We start from the raw sequence: 17,404 nt of genomic DNA on the forward strand, positions 1-17,404 counted from the left end.
GAAATCCACCTGAACTTTGGTGTCTAGAGTTTTTATTGGGGTTTCATTATTTAGACATGATTGGTGGAATCATTTGCCATGAAGTTGATCTCAATCTTTTTATTTTTCAAATTTCCTTTTTTTGAGATTTATTTGTGAGAGAGAGAGAGAGGGCAAGCAGGGGAAGGACAGAGAGAGAGGGAGAGAGAATCCCAAGCAGGCTCTGCACTGCCAGCACAGAGCCTGATGTGGGGCTTGAACTCATGAACCACGAGGTCATGACCCGAGCTAAAGTCAGGAGTTGGATGCTTAAACCAGCTGAGCCATCCAGATGCCCCAAGTTGATCTCAACCTTTGGTGTCATGGCATCTATATGCTGGATTATCATTTTATCACCAACTCTCTTTATGCCTGCCATCTGTCATCTTATTTGCATAAACCATCATTGCTATCATGAATAAAGACACTCCTATCAACTTAGGAAATCCCAACAACTTAGAGGCTACATCCCAGGAACTGGGAATAAAAGCCAACCAAATTCTTTATTACAACCCGTCTTTGTCTTCCATTAGACTTCAAGTTCTTTGGGGCAGATGAGATGACCTCCTCATCTGTGCATACTTCACAGCTTGCAGCCTAGCACTGTCCCAGGCAACTATTGATTAAATTGGTAAAGGTGGAGCCTTAGGTGCACCTGGGTGGCTCATTCAGTTAAACCTCTGACTCTTGGTTTCAGCTCAGGTCGTGGTCTCGCGGTTTGTGAGTTCAAGACCTGCATCAAGTCTTCATGCTGACAGTGCAGAACTTGCTTGGGATTCTCTCTCCCCCTCTCTCTCTGCCCCTTCCCTGCTCACTCTCTCTGTCTCCAAATGAATAAATAAATGAATAAATAAACTTAAGCAAAAAAAAGGTAAATCCTTAGATAGTCATAGAGCTTTAGAGTAAAAGAGTTGGAAGAGACTTTGGAGACCATTTAGATACTCCAACACATTCATTTTATACTTGAGAAAAATGAAGTACCAGGGGGTTCAGGTGATTACCCAAGAACCCACCGAGCAAACTGAAGACCTACTTTAGAGTTTTATCATCCCAGACTGGACACCTGCTCCTACCACCCTACCCCTTCATTCATGAACACAAACCTCAGCATACACAGTCTACTTTCTTCCTTACATCAAAGAAACCAATGATTTGCTATGAAAAAGGAAAAGGTATCAGCTATGAAGACAAGAAGTGAAACACGACTCTTGTGTAAACCTTTGATGTAATGTATCTAATTCCTGACTTTTCCATGCTTCTTCCCTGCACTGCCCTAAGAAGTAAAGTGCATTCCATTTTCAATAGCTTGTTAGAACATATGGCTCCTAAGAAGGATGCAGTCTGTTGTTTTTGTGGTTCTGTTTAATCTCTGCCTATCGCCTATCCTTTAAATTAAAAAAAAATACATAAACTCTAGGATCAAAGCTATAATACATTTTAATACTCTCATCTGGAAGCAAGACTGTTTTGAGTTATTTTTCCTAACCAAGCTTAATACACTCTAGCAGTTCTCCATTTACACACTTATCCAGCAGGGAACAGAACACACCTCTAGCATCTATCCTGGTACACTGAAGTGCTCAGAGAATGTTGGATGAATGAATAATAAAATCGGTACTTAAAAAATAATCTCCAGCATATGAAGATTAATCTAGCCTGATGCCTCTTACTCTCCTTATCTTAAACTCTCTGCCTTCCTACCAGCACTGAGAGATCATAGTACTGCTTATCCATGTGGAAGGCCACCTTTCTATTTTACATACCTTTCCTGGTCATCTTGTTGTGAAGAAAATATATGCACCATGAAATATGGTAAATGTATTATTTATAGAGCTTTTAAACCTATTACTTTTTGTTTCTGAAGGTGAAACAAAAGCATGGAAGAGGCAAAGGCTGGTAGCATTGGATATACACCTAAGCAATGTGCTTCCCTAGATGTAAACCCTGAGTTCATGTTTGCTGAATCTGAATCCTAACGGAAGTCTCAAGATAACAGGCATCTCAATCTTCTATTGTCAATAATGAAACCGTAATAGGGGAAAATGCATTTGTCTTTCAGTGAGTTCAACTCATGCCTACCCCAAACTGGCTCCTTACCGACCGGCCGGACAGCTCCTCTCTCCCCCTCTGCTGCTCTCAGTCTTTTTGAACACCTGTTTCACCTGCATTGTGCAAATCTGTGCATTTCTCTATGTGAAGAAGCAGCCCTGGTATTGTGAGGTCTACAGATACAGGTAAAGTTCAGTTTTTTTAGTTTTCCTTTCTGAAGGTGATACAACGAGTGCCCAATGTCACTGTACAACTTGGTTGAACATACACCCTAAATTTTTAATTAACAACAGTTGGGTCTCCAGGGTTCTATGCTACCAATGTCAGGATAGAACACCAAACACAGTTAATAGGTGGAGTCCTGGGGTGAGCCATGTCAGTGGAGGGGGGGGGGGAAGATCTTCACATTGGTTGTTAATGTGTAGACTAAATGTGTTTAGTAAATGAATGCATTCATTCCCTGGTGGTTTGGTTATCATATAGACCAGAGGTCAGCAAACGTTTCTTACATAGGGCTAGACAGTAAATACTTTAGGCTCTTTGGACTAGACAGTGTCTGTTGCAATTACTCAGTACTACTGTTGTAGTGAAAAGCAGACATAGACAATCAATAAAAAGTAGGTGTGACTATGTTCCAATAAAACTTTATTTACAAAAAGAGGTGTTGAGTTGGATTTGGCCTATGGACTTAGTCAGCTGGCCCCTGATTTACAAGAGAGATTGGCTTAAATTAGCTTGAGTTTTTCAAGCCTTGAGGTAAGGCTTGGACAAACTCCTCTTCACAGACTCCATGATGCTCCTGAAGCACCGGAGCCCCAGCAACCAGTGAAAGATTGAAAACTACCGAATGATGTCTAAGATTGCCATTTACACCCTAAATTCAGCAATTCAAGTATTATTGCTTGGAGTAGAGAATTCATTTTTGTCTCAAAACCAGATTTTTCTCCTCATCGGAAGGCATATATTCAGATAAGTAAAATTCTGAATCTGGGAGACAAGCAGGGATAGCTAAATGGATGATGGCTAGGTAGTCCTGCCTTTATCACTAACCCTGCAACACTAGACCTTAACTCTCTTATCTGCAATGTAAGTATAACAGAATAAATATATTTTTGTGTTAAACTCTATAATTCAGGCCTTCTGGTCTATCTGTCTTGTGCAAAAACATTTTGTGACTACTGATTATTTGTTTCATTAATGTACTCAGCAAACATTAATTGAACATCTACCATATGCCAAACACATTGTGGGACCCTAGGGAACCAAAGATATTAAGACTTAAGTCTATTTATTGGGAACTAATTTCATCTATAAACAGTTACAAGAGTAAAAAGTTTCAAGCTGAACAAGAAAGCTGATACAAACTAATTTGTGAGTTTGGAGATTAAAAAAAATAAACATTGCAAATAGATCAATCTGGACTGGGAAGGCTCATCTTTTAAACAAATGTTTTTCTGAGGAACTATTCTGTGGCATTTCTGTGCTAGCTGTTAAGGCGTTGTAAATTTGGGTAAAATCACAACAAAGTAAACCCAAAAGAGAAATTCCATATTCAAGGAACTCTCATCCCAGGGGTGGAAAATAAAAACATGTGAATGAATAATTGCAGAACAATGAGCTAAATACAGCACTAGAAGCAAGAACAGAGAGCAGTAGGCAAACTTTCCAGTGAACTAAAGACAACAGAGGGATGGAGACGGAATAGAGTATTCGACCCAGGCATGTGCAAACTGTAGTACTTGGGGAACAGAAAATTTTCCTATGTGTTTGGAGTATAAGGAGCAGAGAAGGGCTGGCAAAAGATAAGGGCAGGAAGCCAGATTCGAAGATTTCTGGGCTTGCCTGAGAAGTTGGCATTTAATTTATTAGCAAAATAGAGCCACTGACACTCAGAAACAGGAGAGGGTCATTCTTGGATCCTCAGGAAGAGCGTGATATAGAGCAGGCAGATTCATACTCAGGACCTAAGGTAGTAGGCTTATATTAGTCCTCAGAAAAGAAAACAACACATACATACTCTCTCTCTCTCTCTCTCTCTCTCACACACACACACACACACACACACATGTGCCCACCACAACCCTCCCCCAACATGCACGAATGCACACACATGGGCAGCCATGGTTCATTTGTTCTGAACTGAAAGGAATTTCATAGAAAATTATCATCCAAGCCCTTTCAACACAAATCACTTGTTCTAAATGGAATGAGAGACAAAGAATAATTTTGACTTGTTCTAAGTGTTATTTCTGCTTTGTCATTGCAAGAGGTGAACAAAATATGTCTTGGTAGTTACTGGCTGGGACAATCTGAAAGCTGAGACCCCATGGCAGTGATAAACTTTTTTTGTTTTCCCGCCACCTGGATAAAAATAGAATAGAAAATCCTATAAATGTTGGCGATTCTCTTGTAGTGAGTGCTTTCTGGACAACCAAAGTAATTTCTCAATGAATATGAGTTTGGAGAGAAATGGGACTGAAAATACAACGCTGATTCCTGGTTCAGTTTTAAGTTTTGAGAGTACCACACTGTGGCCCCTCACCACCATCAACTGTATCACAGCAGCGTTTATCTTCTCTAAGGGAAAGCCATTTCGAAAACCCATCTACACAAACTGTGAGTATATGAAGTTTAATTTTCCTTCCATTTCCCCACCCTCCCCAGGGTTGCAGTTCAGTGGTAAAGTGATGGCTGAACTCTGGAATGAAGTATCTACAAATGGTTGTATAATGCTTTTGTGACTTGCTCTCATTCTTACAAGCTCTCCCTCTAGTTATCCACCATTTTTTTTTTGTTATTTTCTTTCACTTTCTGTATTTTCTCAGCTTTATCTTGCAATTAAAAAAGAGGGGTGCCTGGGTGACTCAGTAGGTTAAGCGTCTGACTTCGGCTCAGGTCATCATCTTGCAGGTCCTGAGTTTGAGCCCCACATCAGGCTCTGTGCTGACAGCTCAGAGCCTGGCTGGCGTCTGTTTCAGATTCTGTGTCTCCCTTTCTTTCTGCCCCTCCCCCAATTGCACTCTGTCTCTCTCTCCCCCAAATAAATACACGTTAAAAATTTTTTTTAAATGTAATTCCATTAAAAAAATTTTTTTTAATGGAGTATTGAAGGATAATTTTCATGAGTGGTAGAAACCTGGGCAGGAAACTCCTTATGTGCAGATACACACATGCATTATTAAATAGTTACGAGTCCTGTCCTGTTGTGAGTCATCAAGAATGATTTTGAGTATATATATCCAGATACTTTGTAAAAGACTTTTCTAACCAATTCAGATACAACTTGACCTCTTTGTAGCTTCACAACATTGGGCAAGTTACTTTATTCTGTGCATTTCTTGAATCACCAGTGAGGATGAACACATTTTCATGATTTTAGCCATCTCTTCTCTGAATTGCCTACGTACATTTTTATCCATTCTTTTCCAACAGTGTCACTCTTCTATTTCTTATTTATTTGTATGAGTTGTTTATTCCTTTGCGATTTTCTTCCCATTGCCTTTAGGCACAGAGAGGTTTTTCCCATTGCAAAATCAGGTAGATTAGAATTTCTCTTGTTTTTTAAATTTCTTTTAATGCTTTTTAAATCTAATGTTAATTTCATCATACAGTTTGAAGTAGAGATCAAACTACTTTATCTAACTAGTGGTTCGTTTTCCCAGCAGATTTTACTTAATATTTCTTTTCATCATTTATTTCTCAACCGATTATATGCCACCTTTATCATACCTACATATTCATGTATATTTATGGCTTCATTATATACATAATTTATATTATGTGAGTTTTTATATTTGTTATATACTTACATATTAATTTATATACAATTAATTAGTTCCTAGACTATCTTTTCTGTCTCATTAACATGCCAGCTTATTCTTGGTCTATCACTATACTTTAAAAATTATAGTTTCATTTATTTAGCTATAGTTTTATAATAAGTTTTAATAAGCAGTTAGATTGATGTATCTTCATTACTCTTCAGTTTTCAAACATTTTTTACTTCTCTTTCTTATTCATCTTTCCAGATAAACTCTAGAATAAATTGTAAGGCTTTTTTAAAATTCCTTTTTTGAATTTTGATACTTTGGGGAAATTATAATGTTTACACAATTAAGTCCTCAGTTTTAAAGACATACTATATTATGCTTCTCCATTTGTTCATTCTTTATTTAAAAAAAATTTTTTTTAATGTTTGTTTTTGAGAAAGAAGGGGGCAGGGCAAAGAGAAAGCTGAAGCAGGCTCCAGGCTCTGTGCTCTCAGCACAAACCCCTAGATGGGGCTTGAACTCAGGAACTGTGAGATCATGACCTGAGCTGAAGTAGGACACTCAACCAACTGAGCCACCCAGGCCCCCCAAATTTTATAGCTTTTTGATATCTGCATTTCCTGTTGGATTGATTTTGTGTGTGTGGGTAGTGTTTTGTTAGGTTTATTATTAGGCTTGAAAACTCTGACTTTTTCTTTCCTGGGTCTATTCTTGACAATTTGCAAGAACCCAGTAAAATAATCTGGCTCTAAATCCTTCCTTTGAAAGATTTGTGTTTTTTTTAAAGGACTGATTTGTTACCCTCTTTCTATTATTTTATTTTATTTTATTTTATTTTATTTTATTTTATTTTATTTTATTTTATTGTTTTAATGTTTATTTACTTTTGAGAGAGAGAGAGAGAGACAAAGTGTGAGTGGGGGAGGAACAGAGAGGGAGACACAGAATGCAAAGCAGGCTCCAGGCTCTGAGCTGTCTGCACAGAGCCTGACAGGGAGCTCAAACTCAGGGGCTGCCAGATCATGACCTGAGTTAAAGTCGGACACTTAGCTGATTGACCCACCCAGGTGCCCCAAATTATCCTCTTTTTAAACTGTGTTTTCACATAACAAGTTTTCCCCCAGATATTTCTAGTTCATTGAGATTATTGAGTCTCAGCATAAGATTTTGAGTCGTATGTTCTTATAATTTTATTTCCTTTTATAACTCTTTGAATATTCTCATCCTGTATGTGTTACCTTTTTCATATATTCTTACAAGAACTATACTTTTGCTGGTTTTCTTTAAAAGACCAGTTCTCAGATTTAATAAATTCTGTATGCTTTCTCTTTTCTAATTTTATTAATTTTGCTGTTTTCATTCTTTTTCTTCCTTCTTACTTTCTCTGAAAAAATTGTAATGTTTGAATTGACTTTATAATGTATTTTCTTTTGATTCTTGTGAAACAAGAAAATCATTCAAGATCAACAAAGTTTGGGCCACGTTCTTTACATTTTCACATGTCTCTAATTATGACTTGATTTCTTCTCTGACCCACCTAGTTTTCAGAATAGAGAGGTTTCCTTTTCAAGTGGAAAGGGATTTCGTTTTCATTCCTCTAGTCCTCTTTATTCAACAGTCTGCAAATGGACTTGATTTGCTTTTTTGTCCCAGCTGATGTTTCGAATTTTGTGTTAAATCTGTATGTTAGAAGGGATTTTTCATTAAATTTAGTTAATAATTTCTAGTTTTATTGTCCTGATCAGAGAACCTGGCCTGTAAAATTTCTGCTCTGGGGAATTTACTATAGTTTTGCCATCGTATGGCATAACCTGCAATCTGTAATTTTCTAAATAAGTCATAGATATTAGAAAAGTAAGCCTCATTCCTATTCCTAAATTAGAAATATACCTTGACTATGTTAAACTAGTTTTAGTAATTATTTACCATTCTATCTATTGTCACTACCACACCCCATTTTTTTTGGTACAGCTGTTTTTTCAAAGGTTTTGAGAGCATGCTAAGACCTTCCTTTCATTTTATATTTTCTATAAACTTCTTCCTGATTTTCTTATGATATTTTTTAGTTTTGATTCAGTGTTTGATAATGCCCTTGGCTCTTGTCACAACAAATCAAGATTCTGCTTTATGTTTTAAGCTAAATCACTTATAGTCCTTTTTTTGATTGTGAATGTATTTTACAAGGAGGATATGATATATTACTTTGGCAAGTACTTTAGTTTGAACAGTAACTACAAAGCTTTTTACATACATTGAATTAAGTGAGAACCGAATTAGTTACATCATAGTGACTTAAAGCTTGTGGGTAAACTCAAGTCCTACATCGAAAATAACTGAAAATCTTAAGTTAAAAACAAGTTTTATAAACAAATATTCTAACAACAGAATCTCCTAAGTCACTTAGTCTCAAAAGTCCTTGGAACTTTCTATTACAATATCAAGCAATTTTATTTTCAACTCTGTATCTTTCTTGATAGCCTTTGGCAGATCAACTTTATAATGAGACGATCTAGAAAGAATACAAACTTAATCTTTATGGAAACAGATGTGACTATTTGCAAACCCTTCCCTTCCTTGCAAACAATCTGTAGTGTCTTGCCCAGGACATGTCTTCCCAAATGACGTGTGCAAAAAGAGTACCATTCTTTCAAGCTTCCTCATCAACAGCAACTGATCTAGGGAGGCAACAATCACTTCCGTTCATCATGTTCTCCAATCAAAGCTGAATTACATGAAGGCCTTATAATTTTCCTTCCACACTGGTCATTCGTGTGCCCACCTGGCCTGCTTTTCAGATCATTAGTCTAAGGACGGTGTGATGTGTCCAGCACTCCACTCAGTTGCTGTGACTACCAGGCCTTTGTCAGGATGGACACTTGGGGCATCATCTTCTTCCCAACATCTGGGTCCCTGGGACATGGAAACAATGACATAAATGAAAAATCCACACAGCCATCTCCTGGGCTCTTCTTACCCAGCAGCACACATTATTTTGGGAAATAAGCGATCCTGGTGCCCCTGCTTTTTCTTCTCTCTGCTTCACACCCCTCCCAAGCAAGCCTGGCTCTTCTTCTGGGAGGTGTGGCATCTAGCTGTATATATCAGGTGAAGCTTGGATGAATATGAGGGGGTGTGTAGGTGCACAGGGGTGAAACAGAGCTTTGATGTCTTCACAAAAATAGGGCCAGCTGCAGCGGCACTGTCATCTCCGATTTTTGGTTCGTATAGACCTGTATAGAGGTGGGGGCTGGCAGGCCATAAACCTTGGAATAAATGAGGTAGAGAGAATATAAGAGAACATCCAGTTTGTTTGTTTATAAATTTTAGAGCGTGTTAGGATCCTTTATATCATGGCAACACTGATGAAATCCAATTGTTTGGGCCTGAAGGTGCTAATCTCATCAGAAAACATTTGTAAGGCCCATCTACAAAGTGTGTAAAAGCTCTGTGGATGCAGACGTGGGTAGGGCCGGAGGGATAAAAACAGTGGTGTTGGCACAGTGCATCCTGGGAAGTTTAAGCTTCCTAAAGCAAAGCCATTCGGGCAGGTTGGAGAGAAAGAACCCAGCAGATGTACATGATAGCTCCTCATTCTTTCAATTCAGAGTCCTACAGAAGGGCATACAAAGTCACTTTTAAGAGGTTACAGTCTAGTAGATGCATAAAGATCTTGCAAAGCAGAGTGTTACATAACCATATGAAAGAAAACTTTGTGAGAGAGGCCTGGGTAGTCCTTAAAAAGAGCGTGGTATCTGAATTGGGCTCTTTAAGAAAAATTTAAGAAAAACTGCCAAGACATAAAGAATATCCGCTATACAGGGTACTTTGTGAACAAAGTCCTCCATGGAGGTAGCAGGTTTGTGATTTAACCCCCCTCCAACACATAAGAAAGAGCAATAAGAGACTAGAACAGAAAGGCAGATGGAAATTGGATTCCATTCAAGGAAGACCTTGAATATCAGTTGAAGACCCTTGGACTTTATTCTCCAGGCAACAAAGAATGCAATGATACTAAGAGGACTGACCGTTCATCCATTCATGCACAATTCACCAGACACGCAGTGATAAAGCACTGGGGCTTCTCTGGTGACCCTTCACGTAGGCTGGTCACTGCAGGGCGTCCCGGCCCTCCTGGACTTCTCAGCTGACGTGACTCCTTTATGGAGTGTCCTGTATTAGATCAGCAGTTTTCCATAGCACGTCTTTCAAAGGAAAGATGTGAAGCTGTCACCTTTGTCTGGTAAGCATTAGAACATATTTTAAAACATATGAGGATCTATCAAAACATCTGAAGATAGAGCCGATATTTGCCCAACAGAGATAATTGATTCTGCAAGTGTGTGCCAAATTATATGAAACATTCGTTTAGCATCTAAAAATAACGTTTGGTGTTTCTTCAGATATATTCTCATTTCTGCTGATATCTGCCTTGGGCCTCACAGTTTTCATTCTGTTTTCTGACTTTCAAGATATATATCGTGGAATGGAGGTAAGTGGTATTCATTTCCACCTCTGGAGTGACTCATATGTGCAATGGGACCATATTTGCACTGTAATTTGCAAGTCAGGTATTACCGTATTCTCTCCAACCATTTCATGTTGTGAGGCTATTCTGACTTCCTAGAGGAACAAATAACTCATCACACATATGCTAACCTCTGCTTGTTCCCATATCATCTGTATTATCAATCTAGAACATTTATCCTATTCACACCTAAAAATGCTGTTTGGATACTTTATTCATCCATGTTATGCTAATATGATAAATTGATGTGCTAATTCAGTAATTCTTCAAGTGTCGTTTTTTAAACATATAGTAGAAATCCTTTATAATGTAGTTGTAAGGAGTAAGAAAAAGTAGACTTGTAGGCCAATCAGGTTCTGTCTGTCAGACATTGACTATGGGGAGTTTTATTTCAGTGGGCATCACTTAACCCAAGGGGTGGTGGGTTAAAATAAAATTTAAGAAGAGGTCATTGAACCCACTCTTAGAGCCAGCATTGTGGGAGAAATGAAAGAGAGGGATTGACTCTTGCAGTCTATAGTTTTGTTGAGGACATTGTGTCCTATGCGAGTGAAATGATGACATGGCCACCTGGGACCACCTGTGCTTGTAGAGGGTGTAGGGAGAAGTGGGAAGAACACAGGAAGGAGGAGCTCTCACGGGGCCTGTACCCTGTACCATCATGGAGGGCCTCATAGTGGAGGCTCAAGTTGATCTGGGTCCACAGGATAGGCTGGATTTTGCTAGGTAGGAGGTAAGGGTATTTCAAACCAGGAAAACAGCCTGAGCACAAGCAGAGAAGGCTGCAAGAATCTCTTTTGTCTTGGAAATGCAAAAGAATGTAAGGTGGCCGAAATAAAAATCGAAAGCAAGACTTGTTTCACAGAATGCTTGGAGGATTGGCAAAGCCTGAGGCAACATGCTGTGGAATGTGAGGAAGGCGTGGTGTGGCTGGACAAAGGTGGCCAGGGGAGTTTGGGCTTTCTCCTGAGAGCAACAGAGAGTCAATGAAGATATCTGAGCAGGCTTTCCAGCAGGGCTTTTAGGACAGCCTAATTACGTGATGGCAGCCTAATTACGTGATGCTATATGCTTGAGCAGAGAGTCTATGGAGGGAGATGCAGTTAGGAAATGAGAACCTAGACCATTTAGTCACTTACAAGACATTATGAAGCTCCAGAGCATGCTTGGCACTAGCGAGCCCAAGATGTGTAAGGCGCGTGGGCACAGCTCTCAAGTAGTTCAGAGGCTAGGAGGGAAGACCATCCCGTGGGCAGATAATTCCAAAGCAGTGTGACAAGTGTTTTCCAGGCCAAGGGATGGAGAGGAGTCCTCTCAGATCAGGGCAGGAGCAGCAGGGAGGGGAAGGACCAGGTTCTCCACTACGCTCTGACCCACTGCCAGATCTCACAACAGTCTCCAGACAGCTCTGCACCCAGGTGCTCTCTCTCACAACCCTGAGAAAGGCTGTCTCTACATGACGGGAGAAAATAAAGCGCAATAACCCGTATCTGACTGGGGATGAGAATTGCAAGGGGGCAATCAGATGCTGTGGAGGATCTGTGGTTTTAGTCCCAACAACAACTCAGCCCCCATATTTAACTTTGGGATCAGAAAGGGAGTTGTGGGAGTAATCTTTTGCCACTGATGCCAGCATGGGAAGTTGTAGTGTTAATACCTATCATTTAATCATAATTGGTGGCCAATAGGTACCCTTGAATCCTTAAAAGGAGGTGGGTTGTGTGCGTTCAACGTTGATCAAGCCGTTAGACTTAGGGCTGGGAACCTTGGTTCGGAAAGTTTCCACCTAGTATCAAAAGTAACTGGTAACCTCTGTGCCCTTTATGTTTTACTCATACGTCAATTTCACTGAATGAATGAACTCCAAGTAGATTTTAACTTTGGGAGGATTAGAAGTGATAGCATTATTAGATGAATGACTTAATCCTGCATCCTCTTACCTCCATTTGAAAAGATAAAAATGAAGAGAGACACACAGGTTCCAAAGTGTTTTGTCTCATGTCTGTGACCCATGGCACATTTTACCGAATGTTTACTCTCAGGCAGTGGAGGAAACACAGGCCAAGAGGCAGTCAGTTCCGATTTGAATTCTGGCTCTATTTATTGATTGGCTTTGCATCCTTAGGCAACGCACTGACCTCATCTGTGAAGTGGAGAAAGCAATGCCTACCCTCCAAGCTCAGAGAGCTGTTACAAATACATAAATTAAATAAGATAATGTTTATGTGTGTGTGTTTTCAAAATTTAAGGTCTGCATGGTATAAAGGTAAGATTCTTTTTTAACAGTTTATCCCAACACTGATATCATGGAGGGTTTCGATTTTGGTGGCAGCCCTCACCCAATTCTGTGTGGCCTTCCTCATAGAGGTAAATTTCTGTACATCTCTTACACTCTTTCTGGGAAAATAAACAAATAAAGGGTCTCATTCTCAACACATACCTGTTTTTTAGATGGACCGTTTTTGTCTCCCAAAGTGATAGTTATTAACGGTTTGTAAGAACTGTGCATGTTCTCTTTGGGGGAAACTCTTGGAGAGTGATTTAAACTTCTCTAAAGGCTGCATAGAAATGTTCTCAGGATCCATGTTTAGCATGGAAGGCAAAACATCAAATTAACTCTAATTTTTGTCTCCCATGAAGGCATCGTAGTGTATTTTTCTAGTATTATCAATAAGCTAGTAGAGACTAGACCAGGTGACCTACAAGCTCTAAAATTCAATGAGACCTTTCAGCGTGAAGAGCTGTCTTCAGAAGGGCTTCCTTAATTAAGAGTGGAAGGAAACCATTGCTCATCTAGTCAATTCTTACTCTTGAAAGTCTTCCCCTATAGTATTTTTCTTCTATTCACTGTCATTAAATGACTTTACCTACTCAGTGAAAGTCCTGGGTATTATTTTTTTTAAGGGACAGTTTAAAAAAAAAAAGATTCATGTGTTGTAAATCCCTTGGGAAAAGGGTTCAAACAAATCTATATAAATATATGTGTGTGTGTGACACACACATCATTGTATACAATGAGTGTAAAATTTCTCATACTCTAAGGAATTCCATTTGAGACTATATATATTTTTACGTATTTTATTTTTTTTAAGTTTTTATTCTTTTATTTTGATAGATAGAACATGAGTGGAGGAAAGGCAGAGAGAGATGGGGAGAGAGAGAAAATCCCAAGAAAGCTCTCTGCTGACAGCACAGAGCCCAATGTAGGGCTCGATCTCACAAACTGTGAGATCACTACCTGAGCCAAAAATCAAGAGTCAGATGCTTAACCAACTGAGTAGTCCAGGTGCCTGAGACTATAGAGATTTTTAAATAACCCAAAGGGGGAGAAAAAAAGCCTACATGTATGAAGGAATTCATCGTAGTATTATCTATGGTGGTAAAATTTTATTTTATCTTAATTATAAAACATTTTAATGTTTATTTATTTTTGAGAGAGAGACAGAGTGTGAGCAGGGGAGGGGCAGAGAGGGAAAGAGACACAGAATAGGAAACAGGCTCCAGGCTCTGAGCTGTCAGTACAGAGGCTGATGCGGGCTCGAACTCATGAACCATGAGATCGTGACCTGAGGCAAAGTTGGACGCTTAACCAACTGAGCCACCCAGGTACCCCTATGGTGGTAAAATTTTAGATTCAACTTATATGTTCAAAAGTAGAGATGCTGTTTGTTTAAATCAATCGTTATACACCAATTTGAAAAAATGGTATAGGATCATTAAAAGTGATTATTGAGAAGACTATGGCTACATGTGACAGAAAGTCTAGCATAACCAGAAGTGGAATGCAAAATTTGACCATTCCTATTATAAATGTGTAAACATTGTGAGTGTATGTGAACATAGAAAAAAAGAGAACCCTCCCCAAACGGAAAGCAAAACCCATTTGATTTCTAGAGTTCCTCCATTCATTCAACAAACCATCAGGGGACACCTTGTAAGTGGTCTGTGGCAGGTAGCAGTGATTTTTTTTTTTCCTTTTCTCGATTTTGAGTATGTTATTTTGTTATCATTTCAGTCTGGCAGTAAAATAATTCTAAGTGAATCACCAGCCAGGATTTAACTAGGAAATCTGTAGAAATGAAAGGCTGTAAGCTTTTGGTGTGAACACAAGCACACTCCCTTCTCAAGGGAGAGAACCAGGGAGCTGCTAGACTTGGTGGGGACAGCAGGGAGTAAAGTTGCCGCAGAAGCAGCTTTAAATAAGTACATCTGAGAGACAGGCCCCGGGCGGGCAGTGAGCACCCTGGCTGCAGGGGAATGTGTAAGGATGGTTTGATTGTTTTCTCCACCTGATTTCTCAGGATTTCATCCTTCAAAATCGAAAGCTCTGGCTGTGGATCAAAAAAGAATTTGGATTCTATTCTAAAAGTCAATATAGGCACTGGCAAAAAACGCTGGCAGAAGATTCCACCTGGCCTCCCACAAACAGAACGGATTATTCAGGCGATGGTGAAAATGGATTCTACATCAACCGTGGCTATGAAAGCCCTGAACAGATTCCAAAAGCGAAACTCGAATTGGAAGGCCAAACCACAGAACAGCATTTTTGGACCAGGCTGTAATCAGAATTATTGTCATATGGGGTTAACAGCATCTCCTTGCTCCCAGAAACTAACATATTGTGGAGAGGTGATGACAGTCTACCTCTACCTTTCTTTATCCATCAGAGAATTCAAGGTGCATTTCTCGATGTATTGAACCTTGCAAAAAAGAACCTTAAATATGCTTATTTTGACTGTATCCTCCACTACTGAGGAAAAACATGAACTTCCTCGATTGTCTTTTTTTTTTTTCCTTAATATTGCATACCATTATCCTGGCTGAAATGCCCAAGCTTTTATGGTAGTGAAATTAGTGGTATGAACATCAGTAGAAGGAAAATTCAAGAAGAGTTTGGTCTTTGAAAGTTTCACCAATATATCTTTATTTTCACAGACAAATAAAAGAATGTGGGGGGAAAAAGTCTTTCTGTCAAATTATCACAGGTTTACTGAACCTTGTATTCACTTGCGAAGACCATTTATGTACTTATCTTTGCCCAAGGTCACAAAATTCCTCTTTTTGCTTCTTTTGTATGGCTTTAATAAAGAAAGAAGAACTGAGATTTCCTTCAGAAAAATTAACTCTGTAATAAGTAGAAAATGATGGAGGTGCCTGTTAACTGCCTGTAATCTTGGCTTGGGCACAGCTTATATCTAAGCCAACTCCACTGATGTTGGCATCACCCAAAGTATATTGTTTTGGGAGCAGTGAGCCTGAAAGTCCGTGGTAGATCACAAAGATAATGGGACAAATGTTAAACTATACTTTTCACTTAAAGAAGCATGACAGTTTTATTTATTTTTTGCTATGGAGAGATGAAACCCTCAGGTTCTAAGTCAAAAAGTTGGTTCAAACTCAGCATTGCTCATCTTAAAACACAACCCTGGAGTAGGGACTCCTAATGTTTGTGTGTACAGCACGACAAGCATCAGGCTGCTGAACGACCTCAAGTCCCATTTCATCTTTTCATTATTTTACTCAATCATTATGTGCGCACTAATGGCCACGAGAAAAGGTATATCCTCTGTAAATATATTCTGTACGCTATTACCTTTAATATATATCTACCTCTCGGTGACCTTGAGAGGACATACATCTCTAGTGAACCTTTTAAATTAGCTAGTAGGCTTTCCTTGTGACCATAAATTGAGTTTTGCTAATTTAACATATCTTTAATGGCTCATAGGCAATTAGCTAACCAGTTCTATCCCACGAGCTCCAGTTATGTGCCTAACAGTGATAGATGCATTCAATAATACCTTTATAATTCTGTAATCCTTAGAGCTGAAAAAATGTTTTTAACATTTCAGCAATGCATTGCTGTATATAGTACTATATACTTTGTTATACACACCAGCAGCATAAATGCAAATTCCTATAAAAACAAACCCTTTTTATTTACATTTTATTTGCTTTTTAACCTTTTCTTGGGTGGATGGCTTTAGAGAGGGATTATTTTAAAATGTGTCTAATTTAGTGACTACCAATGAAAGATGAAAAGACAAAGCAGAATTCTAGATTAAGAAATGTACGCCAACCTAAAATATATGGCAGCTCAGATTTCTTGAACTGGCGTTATTTGTATTTAGTAATTTGACCTTCAGAATCAGAAGATTCAATTGACACACTATGACATTTAGATAACATAAAAAGATTAAAAAAATCTTTATTCAATAAATGTACAGCCTCCCTTGCCCAGTTTTTCCAACACCCTATTAGTTATCTGATAGATGATGATATTTATTTCATAGATCTTTTTTTGTGTGTGTGTGGGGAGGGCACATAATAAAGTTGAACCCTATGCTTGACTTTGCTGAAAGTACTCTCAGAGAAGGGCTTAATAGTCTTGGAAGAAATGTTTGATAAAAGCACAATGAGCATGACCCTGGGCAGTCTTAAGCTGCCCATCATGAAGAATGGACACTTTTATGGGAAAACTGATGACTACCTTTGTGAGATTTCCTCTCAGGGTGAACACCACTGGAGCCTGAACACAACCTATGTGGAAAAGATATCATCGAATTCAATTTAGAAGTGCATTTGTGACCCAGCACAGCTAGGACTGCCTTGTGGAGTGGAGGGGTCTAGAATTCACTAGTAAGGTTTGACCTGAAGATCCTCAGGAGGTCCTTTCTGTCTCCACTTCCGTTCCCTCTCCCATCGGCTGGTGTGGTAATCCCACCACACCCGAGTCTCCTGCTTTGGGTAAAATTTGCCCTCTGCAGTCATACTTTATTAAAAGGTAAGCGCACCCTGGGAAAGGTAACACATTAAGCTGATGCCAATTTCACCCTAGTTTGACAATATTAGAAAAATTCCTTTCTTTTTTTTTTCTTTTTTTTTTTTTTTTTACTATTACTTGAAAGGAGAGCATAAAAGGAAGAAGAAACTTAATGTAGAATAAAAATGAAGGGGTGACTTTGGATCATGGTATCCGGTAGAAGACACCCACCTCTCCCAGAGGACAAGTGGAGGAAGAGGGAGTTTGGGAGTTATCTGG

At 39.0% G+C, this 17,404-nt stretch overlaps 1 protein-coding gene across 1 annotated transcript in view; it reads left to right on the plus strand.

Moving 5' to 3' along the window:
* ATP13A5 (ATPase 13A5) overlaps positions 1 to 16,523 on the plus strand; it is a 35,729-nt gene extending 19,206 nt beyond the window's left edge. The window contains exons 7-11 of the mRNA XM_042998340.1: positions 2,078 to 2,252; positions 4,481 to 4,683; positions 10,238 to 10,326; positions 12,649 to 12,729; positions 14,664 to 16,523. Of these exons, the coding sequence (XP_042854274.1) occupies positions 2,078 to 2,252; positions 4,481 to 4,683; positions 10,238 to 10,326; positions 12,649 to 12,729; positions 14,664 to 14,924 (809 nt within the window). The 3' untranslated portion in view covers positions 14,925 to 16,523. The remainder of the gene's footprint in view (positions 1 to 2,077; positions 2,253 to 4,480; positions 4,684 to 10,237; positions 10,327 to 12,648; positions 12,730 to 14,663) is intronic.
* Positions 16,524 to 17,404: the final 881 nt, after the last annotated feature.

Source organism: Panthera tigris, chromosome C2 (genome assembly GCF_018350195.1).
Source record: "Panthera tigris isolate Pti1 chromosome C2, P.tigris_Pti1_mat1.1, whole genome shotgun sequence".
Lineage (NCBI taxonomy): Eukaryota > Metazoa > Chordata > Mammalia > Carnivora > Felidae > Panthera > Panthera tigris.